General features: G+C 35.4%; 1 protein-coding gene across 1 annotated transcript in view; it reads right to left on the bottom strand.

Moving 5' to 3' along the window:
• Positions 1–110: 110 nt before the first annotated feature.
• Positions 111–27,170, bottom strand: part of LOC117217789 (uncharacterized) — a 194,191-nt gene continuing 167,131 nt past the window's right edge. Inside the window, exons 5-7 of the mRNA XM_033465628.2 lie at positions 23,518–23,608; positions 4,402–4,458; positions 111–1,877 (exon numbers count right to left, since the gene is read on the bottom strand). Coding sequence (XP_033321519.2) covers positions 1,795–1,877; positions 4,402–4,458; positions 23,518–23,608 — 231 coding nt within the window. The 3' untranslated portion in view covers positions 111–1,794. The remainder of the gene's footprint in view (positions 1,878–4,401; positions 4,459–23,517; positions 23,609–27,170) is intronic.

Here is a 27,170-nt window from a genome sequence, read left to right on the forward strand (position 1 = left end):
AAAGAAATCCTAAAAATTCATTATCTTAATTTATCAATAAATTAGTACAATTTGGTTTCATGAATGGATCGGGAACGGTCGACGGGCAGGTACATTACGAACAAGACCGGTCACTTTATTAGATTTATTAGATCCTTTAAAATATTCTTGAAACAGCGTGCGGCTTTTTTGTTATTTTTTGTTGTTGTTGTTGTTGGCGTAACAGTGAAATATCGTTTAATAAGGTACACAGTACGAAGCTCGTGGAGAGCAAAGCGATCAAGATCGAATGTGAAAATTCCACGTAAACATCTGCCCCGGAACGGAAAGTGTGTCGTCGATTTCGGTTCACTTTCCCGGCTTCGAATAAAAGGACAAAACGGGAGGAAACGTCGTCCGACAGGCGATTCCATCAGCGGCTGTATTATATCTCCTTGATACGAATAGCGAGCGTCTTCAGCTGTTGATCAACGATCGTTGTCGTCGTCGTCGTCCGGTCATCGGGTAAGTTTCCAATTTCATCCTCGCTGATCGATCGATCGATCGTTCGTTCGTTCGAGGTGGGCCGATCGATCCGGTTGCCTGTCCGCGGTGCTCGTGTTGTGGTTCTTACAGTTATTTGTTTTTGTTTTTTTTTGTTTTAGGTGTGAATAACAATGAGATCTATAGTTAGAGTTAAAATCGAAGAGAATTCAGATATCTTAGAAGGAGATCGATTACGATCGAGTCGCGTGTACATCGAGAGATTTAAGACGAAGAAAACGCCAACGAGGGATGCAAGGGGGAGGGGGGAGGGGGAGGCGGAGCAAAGACGATGAGTCAGAGCGGGGCCAATCCGACCAATCCGTAGCCGGCGGCTCCGCTCGCCGACCCGTCGATCCGTCTGTGCCCCTTCCCCCTCCCTTTCCTCGTTCGTTGGATCGCGCAAGCCACCGGAAACGGTTCGAGCAGATTTATCAGTAGACACTTTTTTTCTGCGCAGGTGAACGAAGAAAGAATTGGCCGCGCCGCGCCGCGTCGGCTGTGACTTTATGTTACGCGGGGAACAATTTGTCGCCGTTGTTGACCCTGCCTCTCGTATTCTCGTATTCGCGCGGGACACGCGACGGCGCTGCCAGAGGTCGGATCTGCGTTATTCATCGGACACGGCAGATGGCGCGCCTGCGCCGTTTGTTTACGATCGCACGCGTCCGACGAAACGTACGTTCGTTCGTTCGATTTTGCTTCGTTCGAAAAAATAATATCGTCGCGTTCGTGGTTCTTCGAGAGAACAGCTTGTTTCCGTTTAATTATTTCATTGAAATATTTCAGATCCGTCGCCGACCACTTGTAAGCTCTTTTCTTATTTTTTAGAAGGAAATGGAGGATTGCGAAGCGTGCCGATGATCGACGGTTCAACGTAACATAAAATCGCAGCAGCCATGTTGTATCTACGGATCTTACGGTAGGCGAGAAAATTGTGGCTCGTGGAAATTAGGTCCTCTGACATTTTTAACCGAAGAGCGTCCGACGGAGAATTCCGGTAAACGGTGGCCCGGCGACCCTGTCGCTGCGCCAGACGGTGCCGCGCCCTGTCGGCAGGACGCGCAACCATTTTCCGCGTTCAGCGGGAAGTCGAAATGTTCCCGCTCTCTCTCTCTCTCCTTCGCTCCGTTCTCGGTTCCAGATTTGCGACGTGCACGCTGCGACAGGGGGGGGGGGCTGTACTCGCGGCGTGCGAATGTCAGAGGGAAGAACAGTGAACGCGATCGTACGTCGCCGTTGGCTCGTCTTTAATTCGTTCTATCTAACACAGAGACGAGAATAGGTAAAATTCTAGTAACCCGGGGACTGCAGCTCCTCGTCCTCGTCGTCCTCGTCGTCGTCGATCCCTGGCTCGCCGAGCGCGTGCGCGAATTCTGCAACAGGGAAATTGTTGGTGAAGCGGCGATCATTGGCTTAGCGATTACTATTATATTTTATATTTAATAATATAAATTAATGATATTATGTATTAATAATATATAAGATGAAATGTAAAAAATAATATAGTATGTAATATTTTTATATTATATATTATATTATTTAAAGAAAAGATAATTTTTTTATACTTTATATTATATATTATATTATTTAACAAAAAAATAATTTTTTTATATTATGTATTATTAATATATAATGTTATTAATTTATATTAATATATTATATTAATAATATATAACATAAAATATAAAAAATAATATAATATATAATATTTTTATATTATGTATTATATTATATTTAAAAAGGAATAAATTTTTTATATTTTATATTATATATATTATTTTTTATACTTTATATTATATATTATTTTTTATATTTTATATTTTATATTATGTTTTATACTATATATTATATTTCATTATATTTATATTTTTTTACTTATATTATATTTGCGCTCGATGATCACTTTGACACACGTTCAGCGCCGACAAAGGACCACTAAAATTCCCGTCAAAGTCAAAGCGATTTAATTAATTTTAAACCGAAACTAGAAAGTTAATTATTTATCATAGATAGTTAATATTTATATCGAACGTCCTAGTCGAATATTCGGTTTGTTCGAATATATTACGATGAAAATGAACGTTCGAAATTAGTGAAAAAATTAATGTAAAAATCAAGGAAAAATCCCAGACTTAGAATATTTCAATTTTTAACGGTTCAGTGCATTTTACGCGTATCGAACCGAATCTCGCGCATCTTACAATAATTATATATTTCACAGGTTTTCAAATAGAAACAAATTTGGCAATGTTAAAACAATTTTGCAACGTGATATAACAATTCTTAGCTCGACGAAACAATTCAATTACTGGTTTCGGAATAATTTTCGCAACATGAAATCGGAATTGAAAACAAAAGTTGTGTTTTTAAACAATTTGTTTAGAAACGATTAGAACACTGCATTCTGTTTTCGTTGTTCTATCCCGACAAAAATATAAATATATAGTAATATTAAATGAAAAAGCAAAGCTTAAATATATAATTTCAATATTTTTATAATTTAAATATATCATTTTCTTACGTTTCTCGTACGGAAATCGACCATTGTGCGATTACGACCAAATTTGGAGCTCTTTAAACATGTCTTCGACACATGTTTAAAAATCTAATATTTTAACTATTTATTTTCTGTTTGGCGCACTAAAGTTGAGAAAAGCCGGAAAAAACGCGAAAAAAAATCGCCAAAAATTTTCTCGTCAGTGTTTTTGCACATTTTTTGGTACCGACGATGGCCATGTTCGTGCCGAACACAATGGACGTTCGTTTATCCATTTCAGAAAAGAGAAACAGCCGGAATATTGCGGTAACCGTGCAGGCATGTTCAATCGAAGGGGCACCGCTGAACTATTATAGCTGTATCCTCGACGATTTAAAATATTTCTTCATGAAAAAAATCGAGTATACCGCTCAAATATAGGTCAGAACTATGCCAAAAATATCACGACACTATCATGTCATTACGGTTCTAAAAAAAAAATCCCAAATAGCGCCAGAAAAATTGACTAGAATATCCCGTTAACGAAGAGTATTTTTATTTTATTATTTTTATTTTTATTATATTATTTTTATTTTTATTCTATTTTTATTTTATCATTTTCATTTTTATCCTTATTCTATATCTATTTATTTTTATTTTTATTCTATTTTTATTTTATTATTTTCATTTTTATTTTACTATTTTTATTTTTATTTTATTATTTTCATTTTTATTCTTATTCTATATTATTATTCTATATCTATTTATTTTTATTTTTATTCTATTTTTATTTTATTATTTTTATTTTTATTTTTATTTTTATTATTTATTTATCCGCAGTCTACTGATCGCAAACAATTCCGCGTTCCCGCTAAAACCAACGCATTTCGTACCTCAAAATTATAACACCCTGCACGGCCCGCCCTCTCCTAAATTATAATTCGAATTTCGTTCGAGAGAATATGAAGTGCAGAAAATTCGATCGCGCATCGTAAACTAATCGAAATAAAGAGAAGAAAAGCGTATGCTACCGATTTTACACCGGGCTCTCAATATCGCCAAATTGAAGGGGAGGGGGGGGGGTGATGCGTTTACAAGCACCCGAAGGAATTTTTGCTCCCATTTTCATCTCGAAGCTTTTCGTGTAACGCGGTTTCTTGAAACCCGTAGAGACGACTTTCGCTTCCCGTGCGCGAAAACTTGGCGATCGTAGCAGCCTTCGTTCACCGAATACCATCCCCTCCCCACCCCTTCCTTGGCTCCGGAAGCCGCGAGGTCAATTGCGGGCGAATGGCAGCGGGGAGACAGGCGCCCCCCACTCCCCCGGTGTCAATCATATTTTCCTCCGATTATTAGAAAGTCTTGCGGAGTGGGCGAGGGGTGGGGGTAAACGGTGCGCGCTCGCAACGTCGTCGGCTTACCGTAGAAATCGATTCGTCCGTCCCCGTCCACGTCCACTTCCTTGATCATATCCTCGACTGAAACACAGTAAAAGCTCCGATCATATATTTCGTCGTGTCTGAACGTCGTGTCGCCGGCACATCCTCCTGACGGATCGGTGGGAGGGGGGAGGGAAGGGGCAGGGGACCATTACGGCGAAGTACAAGCTACGACGGCGCGCTCTGTGCATTCCGTTTCAGCGCGTTTTCTAGACAGCCGCGCGCACATTCACGGAATTTCGGGCCACCGGCACACGCGCGCGCGCGCGCGCGAAATTATTCCACGGTCGAGTAGGTCACACCGGTTTTGAATTAACGGGCAAAGAAGCTGTGGGAACAGGTACGCTGCTGGAAATGAGGGAATTGGCCGGCAGCCTGGCGCAGCCGAGTCTATTAAATACATGCGAAGCGAACGCGGCGAATAATTTATCATCGTGTATGAAGATTTTCCATTCCGCGACGGTTTTTATCATCGTATCCTCGTGGAACGTATTGGCTTGGCAGGAAAGTAATTTCGGTATTTCGTTGTGAAATAGAGCTTGATGTTTTTTTTCTCTTTTTAGATAAGAAATGAACTTTGAACGGTCGAATGTTTTCTGTTCGACGAGCTTTCGTCGTTTTCTTGTGCTTATTTTTTCTGTGCTTGTCGGTAGAAAGCTCGATCAGGTGCGATTTACTTTTCGGGCGAACAAAAGTATATAAATAAATATAATCGAATAATAACGAGCTGTACAGGGTGTCCCGAAATTATTGTACGAGCGAGGAATGACGGGTTCCTGAGGTGATTTCAAGCAACATTTTCCTTAGCGAAAATGCGATCCGCGGCTCAGTTCGCGAGTTATTAACGAAAAACAGTGACCAATCGCGGCGTGAGCGTGGCCGGCGCTCCGCTCTTGCGGCCAATGCCGCGTCGCGCCGGCTACCCGCGGCAGCGGCAGTAGTCGCGACGGCGGAGCGTTGACCGTACGCGATCTCTCATTGGTCAGGGTTTTACGTTGATAACTTGTAAACGAAGCCGCGGATTGCATTTTCGCTAAGGAAAAGGTTGCTTCGAATCATCTCGGGAACCCATTATTTCCCCGTTTGTACAATAATTTTGGGGCACCCTGTGGATACATCTGGTTAACACGTTCCGTGTCTCGTGTACCACCGATAAAATTTATGTTTGCGATAAATCAATAAATACATAAATTTGTAACAAATTTAGAAGTGAAGAATTTAATTTGCACTACAAGAATGGATCATAATAAGTTTGTTTCATTGTTATACAATACATTATTTATATTAATATATTATATATGTATATTATTATTATATTATGTTTATTATTTATATTAATATATAATATATATTATTATATTATGTTTATTATTTATATTAATATATAATATATATTATTATATTATATATTATTTATATTAATATATTATATACTATTATCATATATATAAACAATATGTAAGTAAACTTGATATATAAATAATAATATAAGTAAACTTGAAATATTAATAATATATGATTATAAACTTGATATATAAATAATCTATAGATATAAACTTGATATATTAATAACATATAAATATTAACTTGATATATTAATAAAATATAAATATGAACTTGATATATATTAATAATATATAAATATGAACTTGATACATATTAATAATATATAAATATGCACTTGATACATATTAATAATATATAAATATGCACTTGATATATATTAATAATATATAAATATAAACTTGACATATAAATAATATATAAGTAAACTTGATATATAAATAGTATATAAATATGTACTTGATATATTAATAACATATAAATATAACCTTGATATATATAAACATAACCTAGAAATATAAGTAATATATAAATATAACCTTGACATATAAATAACATATAAATATAAACTTGACACATAAATAACATATAAATATAAACTTGATACACAACATACAAATACACTTGACATATAAACAATCAAACGTTCGACTCGAAGAGTCGAGCAAAAAAGAAGTGTCGACATGACGGTCAATTTGCCACCGAATTAACACCGAACGATCGCATTTATCGAAAATATCGAAATTCAGCACTCGGAGCCAGTAATTAATACAACAAATACACACACACAAACAAACTCACACACATACTATATATAGTACTTTCCTCCGCTCATCCGGCACCCTCGTTTCACAGCGTAACAAAATTATCAGCCGCTTCCGTAATTCACAAACCGACGTGGTATAGAGTAACCTCGACGGTTGACATTAATGCAGTAGCTTCGACGAATAATTATTTCTGATTTCGTTGCAGCTTCGTTCCAGGTCCGGTCGCCAGAATGATCACAGAGATGAGCCAGACAGGCCCCGACGGAAAGTAGAAATTAATATCGCCGGCGCGGCACGGCGCGGTGCGGCGCGTCCATTCGAGGCGTCCACTGACACGGCAAATATTGCATTTGGCATGATTAAAATCATCCATGGAATACGATCGTGTATGCTAATCGACACGCCGGGACGCCGCGCTCGGTGCAATTGCATTTTTAAATTCGGACGGCGCGCGCGCGACGCGCGCGTCGCGTTAAACCTGTCCGCGTCGAGGTATCGCGGCGTGAAACAACCCGACGTGCGGTCATTATTCCGCGTTACATTTTTTCTTTTTTTCACCCCCGCGCGGCGAATCACCCTCCCCCCACCGACCTGATAATTCTGCCGTTTCGCAGCGTGAAACCGATAGCGCACCGTGCACCGCAAAGCGATGCGAAACGGTGATTTTTTTCATCGGGCCGATGCGAGACGACGGGACGTGTGCCGCTCGTCGCGAATTTCCGGAATCGAATCGCGAGAAATTGGATTTTCGATTTGAATCGAACGTTAATTGGTATCTCTCGATTGTCGGTGACCGGATGGACCGTGCGGATATTTAGCAGAGCGACGGAGAAAATGTATTTTTTTTTTATGCCGGAGACGCCGCGATGCGGGATTTTTTCCACGAATTCGCTGATCGAAATTATTTTTTTTTTTCGTTTATGGAGTTTATGATGTGGCTAATTACTTATTTCAGAGTGTATTAGCTTAGATGAAGTAATTGTGAACTAGTAAAACTAATTGGGAACGGATAGACATTAATAAATAAGTGATAATTATTAATAAAATATTTAGAATATTATAATGATGGATTCAAGTCGTTACATTGTTATAGAATGGATTAAAAATATGCTCATTTATTTATGGTATTTGAACATTGTGGGAATAATTTCAAGCGTTAAAAAACAAATATTATTATTATTTGCGGACAATGGAAAGCAATAAAAAACAACTTGATCAACGTGAAATTGAAAGTATATAAAATATGATATTATATACTATAATATACTACATAATATAATATATAAAAAATCTATATTATATATATACTATAATTTACTACATAATAGAGTATATAAAATACTATATTCTATACAATAATATACTATACAGGGTGTCCCACAATTATTTTAACAGCCGAAAATGAGGGGTAGCTGAGGTCATTTGAAGTAACTTTTTCCTTTGCGAAAATGCAATCCGCGGCTTTGTTTACGAGTTATTAACGAAAAACACTGGCCAATGAGAGGTGACGGTGCGAGAGAGAGGGTCCGCGAGAGAGTCCGCAGCACGAGGCTTTGACAGAAGGTCGGGACGGACTCGAGCCGCGATCGAAGTATTGAACAAGTCACAAGGCGAGAACTTTACGGATTTTTTTTACTACATAACAGTGATATTTTTAAGAAAAACGCTGTTCACCTTTACTTTAGAAGGTCTGAAGAATATTTACTAATTTTTCGGACCCGAAATAATATGAAGTTTAACCGTGACAGCTGTTTTAATTTTCTGGTGTGCATGACACCTCGTGTGTACCATATGAAATTTTTATGCAAGATGTACAGTGAAGATTAACGAATGATTTGCAAAGCTGATTTAATAATAAATAAGGGACGTAAAGGATTTGTTTATTAGAGAGGTATGAAAAATATTATCAGTAAGAAACTCACCCATTTAGTTGAGGATGCATTTGCTGGCTGAAATTCATGATGTCGAAGGGCACTGACCTTGTACAACGTACAGCTGATCTTTCACTGCACTGTCACTAAACACTGATCACTTAATTAATCACTGATAATCCGAATCACTTGTGGATATTTAAGAAAGATCACTGAGACTCGTTCGCGGATAATCGTTTATTCGACGCGTTCGTTCGGAAGTCGACGTTTCACTGCCAAAAAATCGAGGCCTCGACCGTGGGCCCTTGTCGTTCGTCTTTCGGCCGTCCGAGGAAATAACAGCCGATACTATTTTCTTCGAAGCGCAGGGTACCGCCAAATGAAATAAACAAGATATGCCGAGACGTAAACTGTGTCCGACCCGCTGTCACCCTGCGCTCTTAGAACGTAATTAATGGCCGTGCGAAGAAAATGGTATCGAGTGTCATTTCCTCGGACGGCCGAACGAAGAACAACAAGGACCCACAGTCAAGGCCTGAATTTTTCGGCAGTGAAACGTCGACTTCCGAACGAACGCGTCGAATAAACGATTATCCGCGAACGAGTCTCAGTGATCTTTCTTAAATATCCACAAGTGATTCGGATTATCAGTGATTAAATAACTGATCAGTGTTTGGTGACAGTGCAGTGTAAGTGAACTTCGCAAATAACCATACCAGAGGTTCCACCGACAGTATCCCTCGAATGTTGCGGTCATCGACCTGGGATCAGCTGTTCGTTGTACGAGGTCAGTACGTACGAGTCAGCAAATGCATCCTCAACTAAATGGGTGAGTTTCTTATCGATAATATTTTTCATATTTCTCTAAAAAACAAATCCTTTACGTACCTTAACGTGATTATTTATTATTAAATCAGCTTTGCGAATCATTCGTTGAATTCTGTTCGTACACGGAATTATTTAAATTAAAATATCATTTACGAACTTTGTTAATCTTCACTGTACACCTTGCATAAAAATTTCATATGGTACACACGAGGTGTCATGCACACCAGAAAATTAAAACAGCTGTCACGGTTAAACTTCATATTATTTCAGGTCCGAAAAATTAGTAAATATTCTTCAGACGTTCTAAAGTAAAGGTGAACAGCGTTTTTCTTAAAAATATCACTGTTATGTAGTAAAAAAAATCCGTAAAGTTCTCGCCTTGTGACTTGTTCAATACTTCGATCGCGGCTCGAGTCCGTCCCGACCTTCTGTCAAAGCCTCGTGCTGCGGACTCTCTCGCGGACCCTCTCTCTCGCACCGTCACCTCTCATTGGCCAGTGTTTTTCGTTAATAACTCGTAAACAAAGCCGCGGATTGCATTTTCGCAAAGGAAAAAGTTACTTCAAATGACCTCAGCTACCCCTCATTTTCGGCTGTTAAAATAATTGTGGGACACCCTGTATAATATAGTATATTATAGTATATTATAGTGTAGGTATAATTTTCAATTAGTATAGTATACTAAATAGTATAGTAAAAGTTAGTATAGTATATTACAGTAAAATTACTAAAAACTGTAATAATAATAATAATACAAATAATCTGAATAACCGTGCGATGATTCCGAAACGAGAAAAACGAGTAATTACCACGAAATATAACTTTCGACGCAGAACAATGCTGCATCGGTACACAAATAAAAGATACAACGCCGATTGTTCATACATTCCAACAGGCCGGAAAACCGAGATTTCCTCGTCTTACGAAAAAATTTCAAAAATATCGTGTTTTGGTCAGCTTTTCGAAACAAATGCTCCACAATACGCCAGCGAATCGCGCGGCAACGGAGATTCGGGGAAAACAAAAGGATTAGTTAGCATTGTCAGAAATTTGCGAGCGGAGTGGTTTATTTCGTCCGCGTGCGACCGACCATTAAGCGACAATTTTAATATCGGCTGTCAGGCTTTCACGGCGTTTCAGAGCGTTTTCCCGTTTTCCGCCGAAAAATCACTCGTTCCTATTCGTTTTAATCCGACGTTCGATAATTTTCATTTCAATGTCCGGACACCCTCCCCCTTTTTATTATATAATAATTATATTATTATATATTACTATGCAATTATATAATATATAATTAATATTATATAACTAAATATTATTATACAATATACAGGGTGTTCCACAATTATTTTAATAGCTGAAAATGAGAGGTAGCTGAGGTCATTTGAAGTAACTTTTTCCTTTGCGAAATTGCAATCTGCGAATTGTTTACGAGTTATTAACGAAAAACACTGACCAATGAAAGGTGACGGCGCGAAGTTCGAGAGTCCGCAGCACGAGGCTTTGACAGATGGTCGGGACGGACTCGAGCCGCGTTCGAAGTATTGAACAAATCACGAAGCGAGAACTTTCCGGATTTTTTTTTACTACGTAACAGTGATATTTTTAAGAAAAACGCTGTTCACCTTTACTTTAGAACGTCTGAAGAATATTTACTAATTTTTCGGACCCGAATAATAATAATAATAATAATAATAATAATAATAATCGTGTTAAAGGATGTAAGGGACATGTTTGTCATAACCTTGACATAACCTTGACATAACCTTGACATGACCTTGTCATGACCTTGACATATCAAGGTTATGATATGTCAATTTGGTCTCATTGGTCAATGTTTTCCGTTAATAACTCGTAAAAAAGGCCGCAGATTGCATTTTTGCAAAGGAAAAAGTTACTTCAGATGACCTCAGCTACCCCTCATTTTCGGCTGTTATAATAATTGTGGAACACCCTGTATAATGTATAATTAATATTATATTATTAAATATTATTATACAATATATAATATATAATTAATATTACATTATTAAATATTATTACACAATATATAATATATAATTAATGTTATACTATTAAATATTATTATACAATATATAATATATAATTAATATTATATTATTATATATTATTATACCATATATATTACATAATATATATAAGGTGTTCCAAAAATGTCTCGCAATCTGGGAATGGCGGCTTCCTCGGATCATTTGAAGCAACTTCTTCCGTTACAAAAATGTTCTTCGAGGCACCGTTAACGAGTTATTAACGAAAAATAGTGACCAATAAGAATCGAGTACGGCTGGCGCGAGGCGACACAGTTAACCGGCGCGCGAAACCCAGTTCCGCTCATTGGCTCGGTCGCCTCGCGCCAGCCGAGCTCGCCTCTCATTGGTCATTGTTTTTCGTTAATAACTCGTCAACGGTGCCTTGGAGAACATTTTTGTAAAGGAAGAAGTTGCTTCAAATGACCCGAGGAACTCGCTACTTTCGGATTGCGAGACATTTTTGGGACACCCTGTATTATATTATTATATATTATTATACAATATATAATTAATACTATTTTCTAATATTTACTACTAATTATTACATATTTTTTTTAGACTTTATGGTAAAGCAGTTCACGAAAGTGAAAAGCCTCGTGAAACACAGTAACTTTTTACAAATTGTGCTGAAACTACCCGGTGTTATCGGCGCGCGTCCCTCTTCGCAACTAATTCTAGACCGCTGTCACTATCAACTTTGTATTAATTTCCATTGCAAACAAGATCGCAAAAGCTACCGGCCGGGTGTCCGAACGTGTTACCGCTTTCGACGAAGTTCGCTCCAATTCGCGTAATTGAGACCAATTAGCGGTCCGGTTTTCCGATCCCTTAATTTCGTGTTAATTCCAATCACGTTGGCTTGCCGCGCCGGCGGCTTGGCGAAAGAACTCGAAGAAACTTCGGACCACGCTGCAAGAATAAGACGGCGGCCCTAACGTTTCTTTCAGCGATTTACTGTTATTGAATCGGAATTTCGGGTTCACGGCTGGAACCGAAGGATTAATAAGTAATGGAAATCGGGAAATCGATTTCGAAAACGGCGCGAGCACCGTGGCCCCGTTGATACTGCAATTTTAATTTGGTTTGTAACAAATTGGAGGGATATATATTTTCACTTATTGGTGAAACGTGAAAACTTTCTTCGTTAATTTTGTAATTTTGTAATTTTTGCCACACGGTTGGGATTTATAGTATAAAATATAAATATAATTATAATGTAAATATAATATAATATAATATAATATAATATAATATAATATAATATAATATAATATAATATAATATAATATAATATAATATAATATAATATAATATAATATAATATAATATAATATAATATAATATAATATAATATAATATAATATAATATAATATAATATAATATAATATAATATAATATAATATAATATAATATAATATAATATAATATAATATAATATAATATAATATAATATAATATAATATAATATAATATAATATAATATAATATAATATAGTATATAATGTAATAATACTATAAATATAAAAATTTGTTGTTTTGAAAATGGAGCAAGTAACAAGCTATATGACGTAAAATTTTATTAAATAAAACGCCATCTCGAATCGATTTGAAATCTACGAACACAACAAAATTCATGAAATATTTCATTAAAGTTCTCGAATCAGCTATATTAATATAATAATATAGTAATATCAATAATATTAATATAATAATATATTAATATCAAAAATATTAATATAATAATATTCAATAGTTAATAATAACACAATATATGACTTCAAATTTGTGCTTGCTGCTAGGAATTGCTCCTTGACGCAGTCAATTTTTATTTCGCAAAAGAAATCGGTAGTCCAGTAATTACTCTATATTATATAATTATATAATTCAATAATATTAAAATATAATAATATATTAATATCAAGAATATTAATATAATAATATATTAATATCAAGAATATTAATATAATAATATAGTAATATCAATAATATTAATATAATAATATTCAATAGTTAATAATAACACAATATATGACTTCAAATTTGTGCTTGCTGCTAGGAATTGCTCCTTGACTCAGTCAATTTTTGTTTCGTAAAAAAATCGGTAGACCAGTAATTACTCTGTATTATATAATTATATAATTCAATAATATTAATATAATAATATATTAATATCAATAATATTAGTATAATAATATTCAATAATTAATAATAAATCACTATATGACCTCAAATTTGTGGCCAATTTTTAATTACTCTATATTATATAATTATATAATTCAATAATATTAATATTAATAATATATTAATATCAATAATGATTAATATAATAGTATATTAATATCATTAATAGTAATATAATAATATTCAATAATTAATAATAAATCACTATATGACTTCAAATTTGTGCTTGCTCCTGGGAATTGCTCCTTGACGCAGTTAATTTTTATTTCGCAAAAAACATCGTTAGGCCAGAAATTATACTATATTATACAATTATATAATTCAATAATTATATAATTCACTGTGTCGTTCATTTAATAGATTAACAGGTGCGACGGCGGTGGCTCACAAAATCGACGATCTCTCCTCGGAAGAACGTCGCTCTAGTACCGTAATCTGTTTGATACCCCGCGGCGAATTATTAATACCGTCAGAAATACGTGTGCAGATCCAATTGATTCTGGCCAATTAGTGATCTCATCCCGCGCACACCGACGTATTATTACGTTGGTCACCGTAGATGGCAGTTCAATACGGGAAAACGCAATTTGCCGTTTCGCGGGATAGTGGGTGGGAGTGGGGTGAGGTGGGGTGGGGGTGCGCGCAACCCTGTTGCTACTGTAAGCGCGACGGGGGTAAATTTGCACGAGGAGCTATCTGATTGTCCACATCGAGGTTCGCGGGGTTATATTCGTAGCCGTTTTGCACGTAGCCCTTTTGTTTCAACTCGTTTTTCCTCGGATTACAACGACCAAAAACGGTCGACTCTGTCGAATAATAAAATTAAACGCACGGACGTGTTAGTGGAACTACTAACGTTTTACTTTTTAATCAAATTAAATATACTAATATATTGTATATAATAATATATGCATTATATACTATGTATGTATACATATATTATGTATAAATGTATATTAATAATATATGTATGTTAGGTCTACCGGAAAGTTCTGTCAGTTTTAGAAATGAAAGGAAATAATAGATTTTTCATAAATTTAGTAATATTTATATTGTACAATATAATTTCCGTCGTTACTTATGACCTGTTGCCAGCGTGATGGCAATTTGTGAGCAACATTTTTTCAAAAATATATGTCTCACATGAATATGTGCATATCTATTGAAATTTGCAATGACATTATCAGACAGAACTTTCCGGTAGACCTAATATATCAGTAATACTAATATGTTAAATACTAATATATTAAATACTAATATATTAGAGTATTACTAATTTCTAATATATTAGTTTAATATAAAATACAATATTATAAGTTTAATATATTAATTTATTTAATATATTAGTATTATAGTAGTACTAATATATTAGTAATGCTAATTATATTAAATACTAATGTATTAAACACTGATATATTACTAATGCTAATATATTAAATACTAATGTATTAAACACCGATATATTAGTAATGCTAATATATTAAATACTAATATATTAAACACTGATATATTAGTAATGCTAATATATTAAATACTAATGTATTAAACACCGATATATTAGTAATGCTAATATATTAAATACTAATATATTAAACACTGATATATTAGTAATGCTAATATATTAAATACTAATGTATTAAATACTAATATATTAGTAGTCCTAATGTATTATATATCAAAATATATAATATTACTATTACTAATACATTAGTAATAGTAATATATTGAATACTAATGTATTATTATATATAGTATTATATTATATAGTATATATTATATTTATATATATACATATATTATAAATAATATTATAATATTATATATGTTATTATATATAATATATTAGTATTTAATATATAGGTACTATTATTGTTCGTATCAAATGAATGTTATATATATTAATATTAGTATCAGCAGTTAAAATATAATCATACGCAAATATATTTAATTATACATATAATAACGCGTCCGTATGTTTAATTTTATTATTCGACACAGTCACATGTGGCTTGGTCCCTGTAATCCGAATGAAAAACGAATTAAAACAAAATTAAAACGTGGAATCAATGAAGCTGAATTTAACATTGTTTATATTTATCTATGATGGACGATGAGGCAATAAGTCGTCATCGATTATCGGAGAGATTCTAGGGCTTATACAGGGTGTCCCTAAAAGTTGCTTACAAGCAGGCACCAGGTGACTCCTCGTATAAAAAAAAACATGACAAAAATATAGAACAGCTTTTTTTCCGAGAAAAAAAGTGGCGCTTAGTTTCTGAGAAAATCGAGTTTGAATATTCAAACGTGAGTTTTTTATTTTTTTTTGTCGTTCCAAGCAATTACGAAATTGTCGTAAACCGGTCGCTCTGTCTTTAAAAAAAAATTCGAGGCGTTCAATCCAGTTCTGAAAAAGTTATCGCGTTTTAAAAGTTGCCGGAACATTAAAGGTGACACAGTGACTGCCATTAATGTTCGGACAACTTTTTAAAAACGAGATAACTTTTTTAGAACTGGACTAAACGGCTCGAATTTTTTCTTTTTTTTAGATACAAAGAGGGACCGGTCTACGAGACCATAATTAGAATGCTTTTTTAATAAATTTTTCTGTTGCTTGGAATGACAACGAAAAAGAAAAAAGACACAAAATTCATGTTTGAATATTCAAAACTCGTTTTTTCCGGGAAACTAAAGTCCCTAAACAAAAAAGAACTGTTCCATATTTTTTCCATGTTTTTTTATGAGCAATCACCCGGCGTCCGCTTGTACGCACATATCTTTCAGGTACACCCTGTATATGTATACAGTAGTTCGGAGATAACAGAAGTATTTGTGTAAGCTGGCTCTCCTCGTCAATAAGAAATTGTCCGACTTGCTTTCTTCCCGTTTCCAGGCAAGAACGGAACATGTTATAATGAATTTGTGTCCGTCGACTTTAAGAAAATACATCGAAAATCGATCGGACAGACGAGCGCAGAAAATGTTGATCTCGATTGGACTGTTACAGCGCAGGTTTTTTATTGATATTTTGTTACCGGAGCATAACATAGTTTTGCAACTTTGGTTCAGCGAAAATTTAATCAACGTGTGCATAATTGTCCTTGACCTTGACAAGGTTCAAGGAAGCGCGAAGAAGACGAAATTTCGTTTGTTCTCTTATGTTGTACAAATGGCGAGGGCTAATTGTAAAATATTGTAAAATATTGTAAATATGTAATAATATATAATATATATAATAATATTGTGAAATATTGTAAATATTATATAAATTGTACAGTAAATTCTCCCTAATTGACCCTCGGCTTGGAAACGAAAATGGAAAATTTGAGAAGGGAAGAGAAGGTTATATTGAGCCGTTTATATTTTGAAAGTGGCCTAAGTCCGTTTGCACTTAAATCGAGTCATTTATTATCGATAATGTCCGAAGGCAGCGACGACGGTAATATTTTTTTAATTGATTAGTACTTAACAAGTTAACCTCAGTTTTTGGACAATCGCTTTAGTCGAATAATCGGTACGTTTAATTGACGCGGTTAAAAAATTTTACGCGATATATAAATTGTCCATTTTTGTTTGCAATCTGAGCGTCAATTAAAGAGACATTACTATACACAGTAAATTCTCCCTAATTGACGCTCAGTTTGGAAACGTTTTTGGCTCGTTTTCATAGTTATCGATTGCCAAGAACTGTAAAAACGAACCAATAGGCTCAAACAATCTTATCTCCTCTTCCCAAATTGTCCATTTATCTGCGCAATCTCAGCATCAATTAAAGAGACATTGCTGTATATTTTTAGTCTTTTTCCTTAATGCTATATGTTCGAAAATTATTTAACGCATTTCGTCCATAATTTATACAAAATTGCTACCGCGCGACTGGATTAGTGCGTTCCAAATTAGGCAAATCGCGATGAGCTGTGTCAGCGACAAAGTACAGTAATGTCTCCCTAACTGACTCTGAGATTGCGCGCAAAAATGGACAATTCGAGAAGAGGAGATACGATTATTCGATTATATCTGCAGCGCGTTTTTATAATTCTTGACAATTTGTAACTATACAAATGAACCGCAAGTCTCAAATAAATCGTATCTCCTCTTCCCAAATTGTCCATTTTCGTGCGAGATTCGAGGGTCAATTAAGGAGAATTTAACCGTAACATTTTCCGCTGCAAACGGTCTATTCTCTTGAAAAACGATGTTGAAGCTCCGATAATGATTAAACCGAGCTTATTCAGAGTGTGTTTACGTTTACAATGAGAAAGTATTATAAATAGCGTGCTAGTGACGAAGCACCAGGAAACTACAGATTAGCTCATGATATATCGGAATTCAATGCGGAATAATGAAAGTTCTCTACGTGCTGAAGAGAGGTTCTCCCAGGCAACGCGGTTTTCCAACCGTTAGATCAGCAATTTCATGATGAAAAGCGAGTCCTCTCACGACACCTTTTGGCCAAGAAAAATTTATCAAAATAAGTACAGTGGCCCCCACAAAAGTGTTCGCACACCTTTCAAAGATTCATAGTAACTTTTCTCAAACTGGACTAAGTGACTCGAATTCTTTCTTTTTTATTTGATGGAGGGACTAATATATTAGACAATGACCGAAATGTCTTTTTTTGTTTTAATTTTGCTGTTATTTGGAATGACCAAAAAGAAGTAGAAAACTCTCGATTTTTAAGATTTGATAAGTACATGTAAAAATTTATTGTAATACATTGTTTAGTTTTCATAATTCGTAGGATACAATTAAAAGAAAATATAACAGTATAATTGACGACACTAATATGCAACAAATACCAAAGTGCGTAATACAGTCCAACAAGCATAAATTATATTAAATTGTTCAATTTTCATAATTCGTAGGATACAATTAAAAAAAAAAATAAGTATAATTAACGACACTAATATGCAACAGATATCAAAGTGTGTAATATAGTTCGAGAAGCATAAATTTTAATTATATTAAACTTTTTAATTTTCATAATTCGTAGAATACAATTAAAAGAAAATATAATAGTGTAATTAACGACACTAATTTGCAACAGATATCAAAGTGCGTAATATAGTCCAACAAGCATAAATTATATCAAATTGTTCAATTTTCATAATTCGAAGGATACAATTAAAACAAAATATAATAGCATAATTAACGACACTAATTTGCAACAGATACCAAAGTGCGTTATATAGTTCAACAAGCATAAATTAATTATATCAATCTTTTTAATTTCAGCTCAACAGACAGATGATTAAATTAACAAACTTTCGCCGTCATCGTGCAACAATTCAAATGAAAACGATTATTTATTATTATATATATATAGTATTATATATATATATATATATATATATATATATATATATATATATATATTATATATTGTATATAGTTATTATTATATATAGTATTTAATTATTACGATTTTGAGAACCGGTCCCCGATCGTGATTGTGAACCGGGCGATATTTGTTACACTTTAACCGGACGGTGATAAAAAAGGAGTCGCTCCCCCTCTTCAGAAGGAGTCGCGCGTGAGCGTGGAACGTGACGGCCACTTTAAATTGCAAAGGAGCTTGCGAGATTACAGCGACGCGCGTGCCAGACTCACTGGAGGATAACGAGATCCCCGGCACGGGCCTTAGTCGGTCTTTGCCAGGGCTGTTCATCCACGTGACTTATATTCCTGGCGACACGTTCGAATCTGGCGGGAAAGCCGATCGTAATTCCTGCCAGTGACAGAACTGCGGCTCGAATTAAATTAATAAATTAATAATCGAATTAAATTAAACGGAACCGGCCACCGAATTCCGCGAATTACAGTAATGTCTCCTTTACTAACGCTCAGATTGTCCATAAAAAAAGGACAATTTGGGAAGAGGAGATACGATTATCCGAGCCTTGCGGCTCGTTTTTATAATTGTTGACAATTTATAACTGTAAAAACGTGCCAGAAGTCTCGAATAATCGTATCTCCTCTTCCTAAATTGTTCAGTTTTGTGGACAATCCGAGCGTCAGTTAGGGAGACAATCCGAGCGTCAATTACGAAGACATTACTGTACAGTCGAGACTCGCAGCTCGTTTTTATAATTGTTGACAATTCGTAACTATAAAAATGAAATAAGTAACTATAAAATTGTCCAGTTTTTTGTGGACAATCTGGGCGTCAGTTAGGGAGACAATCCGAGCGTCAATTACGGAGACATTACTGTACAGTCGAGCCTCGCAGCTCGTTTTTATAGTCGCTGACAATTCGTAACTATAAAAATAAAGTAAGTAACTATAAAATTGTCCAGTTTTGTGGACAATCTGGGCGTCAATTAGAGAGACATTACTAACGCCTCCAAGGAAAACCATAACGAATATATATTGTTATTTGTTACGGTTGCTGTTTGTCGAGACAACAATGCTCGCAGTTATTTTATAAGTTGTTATTCTTGCCTCGAAAATTATAGATCGACTCGGTCGCTTTTCAAAAACAGCTCCCCGTTCCTTTCACCATATTTCCTTATAGCCCGAAGCTCTCCGACGTATTTGTCGTATTTTCTCTGGCCCCGGCTTCCCTCCCGATTCTTTCGCAGCTGCGAGTTATGGAAATCTCTGTCAGGAAAATAACTCCGGGGACTTTGTCGTCTCGGTAAAAGAGACAGCCATTCACCGTTCAAACTTATTCCTCGATAAACGCGGCCGGTCCGCGTCCCGAGTCCGAATAAGCGTGTGCAAATTGCGAAACTAGGGCCGATATGTCGCGTAAACGAACGAGACCCCGTCGATCGTAACGGAATCGTTGTTGGACGAGTTCGTTTCGCGAATGTTCACGAATATTTTTTCGCTTCGTTCCGACGAGCCCGCGTGGAGGGCTTTCTAATCGTCAGATTAGAAAGCACTCGCGGAAGCAATCATACTATAATAATAGATAATAAAAATAACTAAATGCGAAATTGTTGGTGGTCCTCGAAATGACCGGACGTTTAGACATTGTCCTAAAATACATTATTGTATTTATTATACAATGTATATTGTATAATATATAATATATAATTAATATTATATTATTATACATTATATATATTTTATAACATATAATCTATAATTAATATTATATTACTATACACTATTATACAATATATATTGTATAATATATAATATATAATTAATATTATATTATTATATATTATTATACAATATACAGGGTGGGGCATTTTAAACAGGTCACCTGAATAACTCGCTTGTTTTTGAAGATAGGAGAAAATGCATTAGACCAAACTTACTTGGTATCGGGGGGCTCGTAACCTGGTATTACCAATTTTTCTGTAGGTGGAGACGTCAAGGAGATATGAAGATCAATTCTGTTTTTTTTAAATAGAACAGTAAGTTTTTTTACTTACATTCTGATAGAGTGTTTGGAGGCGAATATAATGAACTATTATGAAGGTCATTCAAGGTCAAGTATCTATAATATATAATATATATTAATATAATATAATATATAATAATTATTATAATATATATTAATATAATATAATATATAATAATTATTATAATATATATTAATATAATATAATATATAATTATTTATAAAATAATACTACAACGTAACACACTTCTCCACCCCAAGCCTGATTACATAGAATAATTTGAACGTACATATTATTAAAACAAATCTGATTTGTTCAGGTGTTCAAGAAGCTTAAATCCGACAGGATTGGCCGCTAATGAATACGAGCACACATTCTGCTTACGTACTACTTCAGACTGAGAATGAAATTCAAATGAGTCGTTTTAAGTATGTACATTGCTGCTTAAGACTGCGCGTTATCCCGCAGCATTTCGCCGTTTACGCAGCGCGTACTTTTCAGCTACGGGATTATGTAAATGCACCTGTAGATTTTAGCGCGGAACTGCCTTAACGTAACGTTTTCCAAAGCTTTAAGTCCTGCATGTCGATTACTGTAAACATACTCGTTAAGCTTCTTCGGGCCGATGCATACATATGTGTAGATTATTAATGCAATGTCTTTACATCATTCAGTCAGCTTTATATGTACGTATACAAATATACATACATGGTGTCCGAAAAATGTCTCGTAATCCGAAAGTAGCGGATTCCTGAGGTCATTCGAAGCAACTTTTTCCTTAGCGAAAATGCAATCCGCGAGCGGAACTTGGCTCCGTGCACTCGTCGGCTGGGCCGCCGCGCGCCAGCCGAGCTCGCCTCTTATTGGTCAGTGTGTTTTTGTTAATCACTCGTAAACGAAGCCTCGGAGAAAATTTTCGCAAAGGAAAAAGTTACTTCAAATGACCTCAGGATCCTCCCATTCCCGGATTGCGAGACATTTTCGGGCCACCTTGTATAAATCATGTGATATGCCTATACAAAAGATGATCTTGAATGTCACTTTTAATCTGTATCTTCATGAGGATTAATAAGAAGAAGTTATTCTTAATTTATCCTTGCTGAGCAGACAATGTTATTTATCTATAAATATAAATTGCTGTCTTAATTTGTTAATGCTTTTGAAGGAGTTGTTGCTAAATTTAGAATGTTTCCAAAATTAGAATGCAGTTTTGGTCCATTTAACCACTAATATTGATGCAACATGGGAAAAAGAATCAACCAAAAATGCATTCTAATTTTACAAATTTCTTCGGACGCATTAACAAATTGAGACAGCAATTTATAATCGTACGTGTCTTGTACACGACTGTCTGTCCCCATAAAGTGAACTCGGTCATTCGAGTTGCAACAGAAAAAATATACATAATATAAACAAATCATAAAATCGTATAAAATAGCGAGATAAAAAAAGCGACATCGATCTTAAATAAACACTTATTTTTAAAGTATCAAACTTCTTGAAACATATTGTTAAAAAACAATACGCTGTATGCACGAGACTTTGTCAGTAGTGAGTTAATTAAATTATCCCTTGACATGATGGAATAGCTCGATGGGAATATGATATTGTCCAGAATTGGTTATCCTATTACTGCAAATTGACTACATCGTTAATTGCACGGTATTTGTTAGGACATTCGATGCGATAATTGATACACTAATACGAAGCAGTGAAGTAATGTGATTGTTCCCCGTGTTCACAATTATTTATTACCTCTGAAAGGGTGCAGAAAATCGTACGAATTTATTAAAAATATTTATTGAAATTAGAAATATTTTTCAATCAGAATTTCTTGTAAAATAAATAAACGTAAATAAAACCGCCGTTGCTTTTAGGTTTTTTCCGTGCGGTATTTTGTATAGTCAAACTAATAACTACTATAATCAAACTGTACTGCACGCACTATTTGGCTATAAACACTACACACCTAATAACAACAACAATTGGAAACAAAAATCTCTTTTCGCGGTGTTTAAGTTGCCGGTTTACCGAAGTCTAGGTTTACGAAGATCTAATAGAATTAGAAATAATAGAATTAATCTACTAGAATTAGGGTTTCTAAGTCTAATAGAATTATAAATGATAGAATTAATCTACTAGAATTAGAATTTCTAAGTCTAATAGAATTAGAATTTCTAATTCCAATAGAACCAGAGAATTAGAATTCTAATAGAATCAGAATCAGAATTCTAATAGAATTATAAATAATAGAATTAATCTACTAGAATTAGAATTTCTAAGTCTAATAGAATTAGAATTTCTAATTCTAATAGAATCAGAGAGATTTAGAATTCTAATAGAATCAGAATTAGAATTCTAATAGAATTAGAAAGAATAGAATTAATCTAATAGAATTAGAATTCTAATAGAATTAGAAAGAATAGAATTAATCTAATAGAATTAGAATTAGAATTCTAATAGAATTAGAAACAATAGAATAAATCTAACAGAATCAGAAATTTTTCCATATTCAAATAAAATTGTTCACGATGCTCCTGTCTCATAATTTTGTCGCGAAGAAAAAGACGAATAAAGAGATCCCATTTACTCGATTACCTAACAAATTATCTGAAGTCTGACTTGTTGCCACAGTGCAACGAGCATAACAATCTACACAAAACCGACTACCAACAATTCTCTAAAAAATCGAATACGTACTTTCCTCCTCGGACAGGTCCTCCCCGAGGCATTGCAGGACAGCTCGCAGATCGGACGCGGTAATGTATCCGCGATTATGCTTGTCGAACACCTGAAAGCAGACAAAGTGATGAAGAAGAGGGGGCATGGACCATTGAATGGTTCCGCGGCCGGCTTAATAGGACGTAGGAGGGTCGTCGGGGGCATAAATCATCGCCGGGGGACCGGGATTCTTTTATTTCGCGGAAAATGGAATATCCGGCCGAAGGCGGGGAATGGCAGAAGGCTCTTTCCCCCGTCGTTCGGCGAGGAGAACGGAGCGCGACGGCTCCTCGGACGTGCGCCGATTATTGCGACGACGTGGCGGGCCGAGCCTCGCGAAAAAATGCCGTCGCGGGGGACAACAGCGACAACGCTGTATTATTTATCGGCTGTCGCCGGCTTCCAGAGGCGACACGGAACGGCCGGACCATCGCGCCAGATGGAATTGCGATCGGTGACGCCCTAGGGAACGTTCTCAGCGAGTTTCGACTCTCTTCGGATGGACTCTGTTTTTTCGCTGCTTCGTTACGACGACATTAACCTTTGACGTACGGCTGAATTCTGCGCGAGGCTATTTATCTGGACGGCAGAGTCTGATATGTACTGTACAGAGTCTGATACTGTATATTCTGTCTGTATATACCGGGTGTCCCAAAAATGTCTTGCAATCCGAAAGTGGCGGGTTCCTCGGGCCATTTGAAGCAACTTTTTCCTTTACAACAATTTTCTCCGAGCCACCGTTAACGAGTTATTAACGAAAAACAGTGACCAATGAGAGGCGAGGTCGGCTGGCGCGTGGCGGCCGAGCCAATGAGCGGAACCGGGCTTCGCGCGCTCATCCGTTCATCCGCCAGCCAAGTTCGCCTCTCATTGGTCAGTGTTTTTCGTTAATAACTCATGAACGGTGCCTCGTAGAAAATTTTTGTAAAGGAAAAAGTTGCTTCGAATGACCTCAAGAATCTCTAATTTCCCGGAAATACCATAATTTTGGAACATCCTGTATAAAACATTTTTAGAAGTATGTGTCTGTGAAAGTTGTTTTTGGCTTGTATCATTCGGTTATTTACTGGCTACCCGTGTATAAACGATGCTGGCGCATTTTTCACGCCGACCTGCAATTAAACGAACTTTTAGAACGCCAAGTGGCTGCTAATATGAGAATTGTACAATGTAATGAACCATGCTGCGTCGGCCGGACCGCGAGAGGACGCTCTAACTGGGATCCTTCTCTGGTGATTGTGCGGCAGCTGGTTGCGTCCAAATTTCATAGCACCGTCTCAAATTGTTGGAACGGTTGCGTACTTAACCCTTTGCACGCGGATGCCCCCTCCAGCGGGTGGTTATAGAGTATTCGAAATTGATTATTTTTGTCTCGTATCATCTGTGACGTTACGGTGTTCTATTTGTTATTTAAACGGGCTAGTTGTTGCTATTATTACTATTTTTATTATACAGTATATATTATGTAATATATAATTAATATTATATTATTATATATTATTATACAGTATATATTATATATTGTTATTTAAACGGGCTAGTTATTACTATTATTATATTTTTATATATTTATATATTATTATATATTATTATATATATATTTTATTATATTAAATTGTTACTATTTTCTAATAATTGTACAGTGCCAGCTGATACATGATACACATGATTTTTATGTTTATCATAATTATATAAAGATTAAGGTAGATCAAATTTTTCATAATTAGCACAAATGAAACGGACTAAACCGTTTAACTTCTTTCGGCACCATTCTCGTTCAGTTAAGACGATTGGAACTTTTTCGATTGTAATCATTTCATGCAAATGAAGGAAATTTATATTATATAGGGTGAGTCGTAAATTAGTCATCAATTAGTTATCAATCGATTTCTCAGTCGCTTCCGATGGTCTGACGAAAAAATGTTTCCCATCAGAGTTAATTAGTATTTAATCGACAAGAAATTGCAATTGTCTAAATTTTTAGACAAATTGATTTTCGATAATGAAACAAGGTCAACGTTACATTCTTAAACGAAACTAGGTAATTTTAACTGGATGATATTGTAGGCGACGTCGAGACGAATTCAACGACATGCTATTTGACGACCTTCGGATGACATCGAAGGAAAAATTGTAATGAATGCGAAGCTGTTTTATCAGCTCATGAAAGTTCTCGTATTTGTTGTTCGAGTTTATCCGAAATCGCCTGTCGTCGGTTGCGATGCGCCCGATATAACTTTTCGGGCTCGTTGCACGCAAATTTAACGATTTTTCATTTCGGACGTTTAAACGTTCCGACCGTCGAAAATATTTCCGACGACACGGTTCACGTGACATTTCGTAAAAAAATGCTGCAGCACGCGACCAGCGCGATGAGCGCGACGAGAGAACCGATAACGAGTTTCTCCGTCTCTCGTTACCTGCTGCGCGCTGCCCCGTGGCTAATAATGACGAACGTAGGAAGTGGAAAACACGCGAGGAGCCCCGCCACTGCGGACCATAGTGCCGCTAATGTTCATAAATGAATGCCCGCTTAACCACACGCAATGTTGCGGTCTACCGTTTCCCTGCCATACGCTGCAACACTTACCATTGTACTGTGCTCGCATACAGGGTGTCCCAAAAATGTCTCGCAATCAGGAAATGGCGGGTTCCTCGGATCATTTGAAGCAACTTCTTCCTTTACAAAATTTTTTTCCGAGGCATCGTTAACGAGTTATTAACGAAAAACAGTGACCAATAAGAATCGAGTACGGCTGACGCGAGGCGGCCCAGCCAACCAGCGCGCGAAGCCCAGTTCCGCTCATTGGCTCGGCCGCCTCGCGCCAGCCGAGCACGCCTCTCATTGGTCACTGTTTTTCGTTAATAACTCGTTAACGATGTCTCGGAGAACACTTTTGTACAGGAAAAAGTTGCTTCGAATGGGGAACCCGCCACTTCCAGATTGCGAGACATTTTTGGGACACCCTGTATAACCTGCATCACGATTGTAGATCTTTTATTCACGGACTAAGAGCAGGTATACTTTTCTTTGTTTATTTTTCGACTACCGTACACTCTGATATTTCTTGATTCTTGTGTAAAATTCAAAGGGATGCAACTAACTGAGAAGGAAACATTCGTTGCTGGTTATAGCGGTCTATAAAAGTGTTTTAGAATGCAATAACTATTTTAAAATTGAACTAAATGACACGAACTTTTTTTTAGATGACAAATAAATAAAAATCTCTCGTTTTTTAACTCTTTATAAGAGTTAATATTATATTATTATTAATAAAAATCTCTCGTTTTTTAACTCTCTGTAAGAGTTAATAATATATTATATTATTTAAAGAGTTATATATATATAAACATTTAAAACTCTTTTAAAAACTTTTTATATTTTATAAAGAGTTAAAAAACTAGAGATTTTTATTTATTTGTCATTCCAAGTAATAGTTAATAATATTATATTATTAACTCTTATTATTTTTAATAACAAAATAAAATTTAAGTTACCGATTTAAATATAAGCCACCGAGATCTACGAAAGGCATTTTTAAAATTTTCGTTATTGCTATCAATTTTTATAATAATTAATACAAATACCTCGTATTAATACAAATACCTTGTATTAATTATCGTATTAATTA

This window comes from Megalopta genalis, unplaced genomic scaffold (assembly GCF_051020955.1).
Source record: "Megalopta genalis isolate 19385.01 unplaced genomic scaffold, iyMegGena1_principal scaffold0023, whole genome shotgun sequence".
NCBI classification, from domain to species: domain Eukaryota; kingdom Metazoa; phylum Arthropoda; class Insecta; order Hymenoptera; family Halictidae; genus Megalopta; species Megalopta genalis.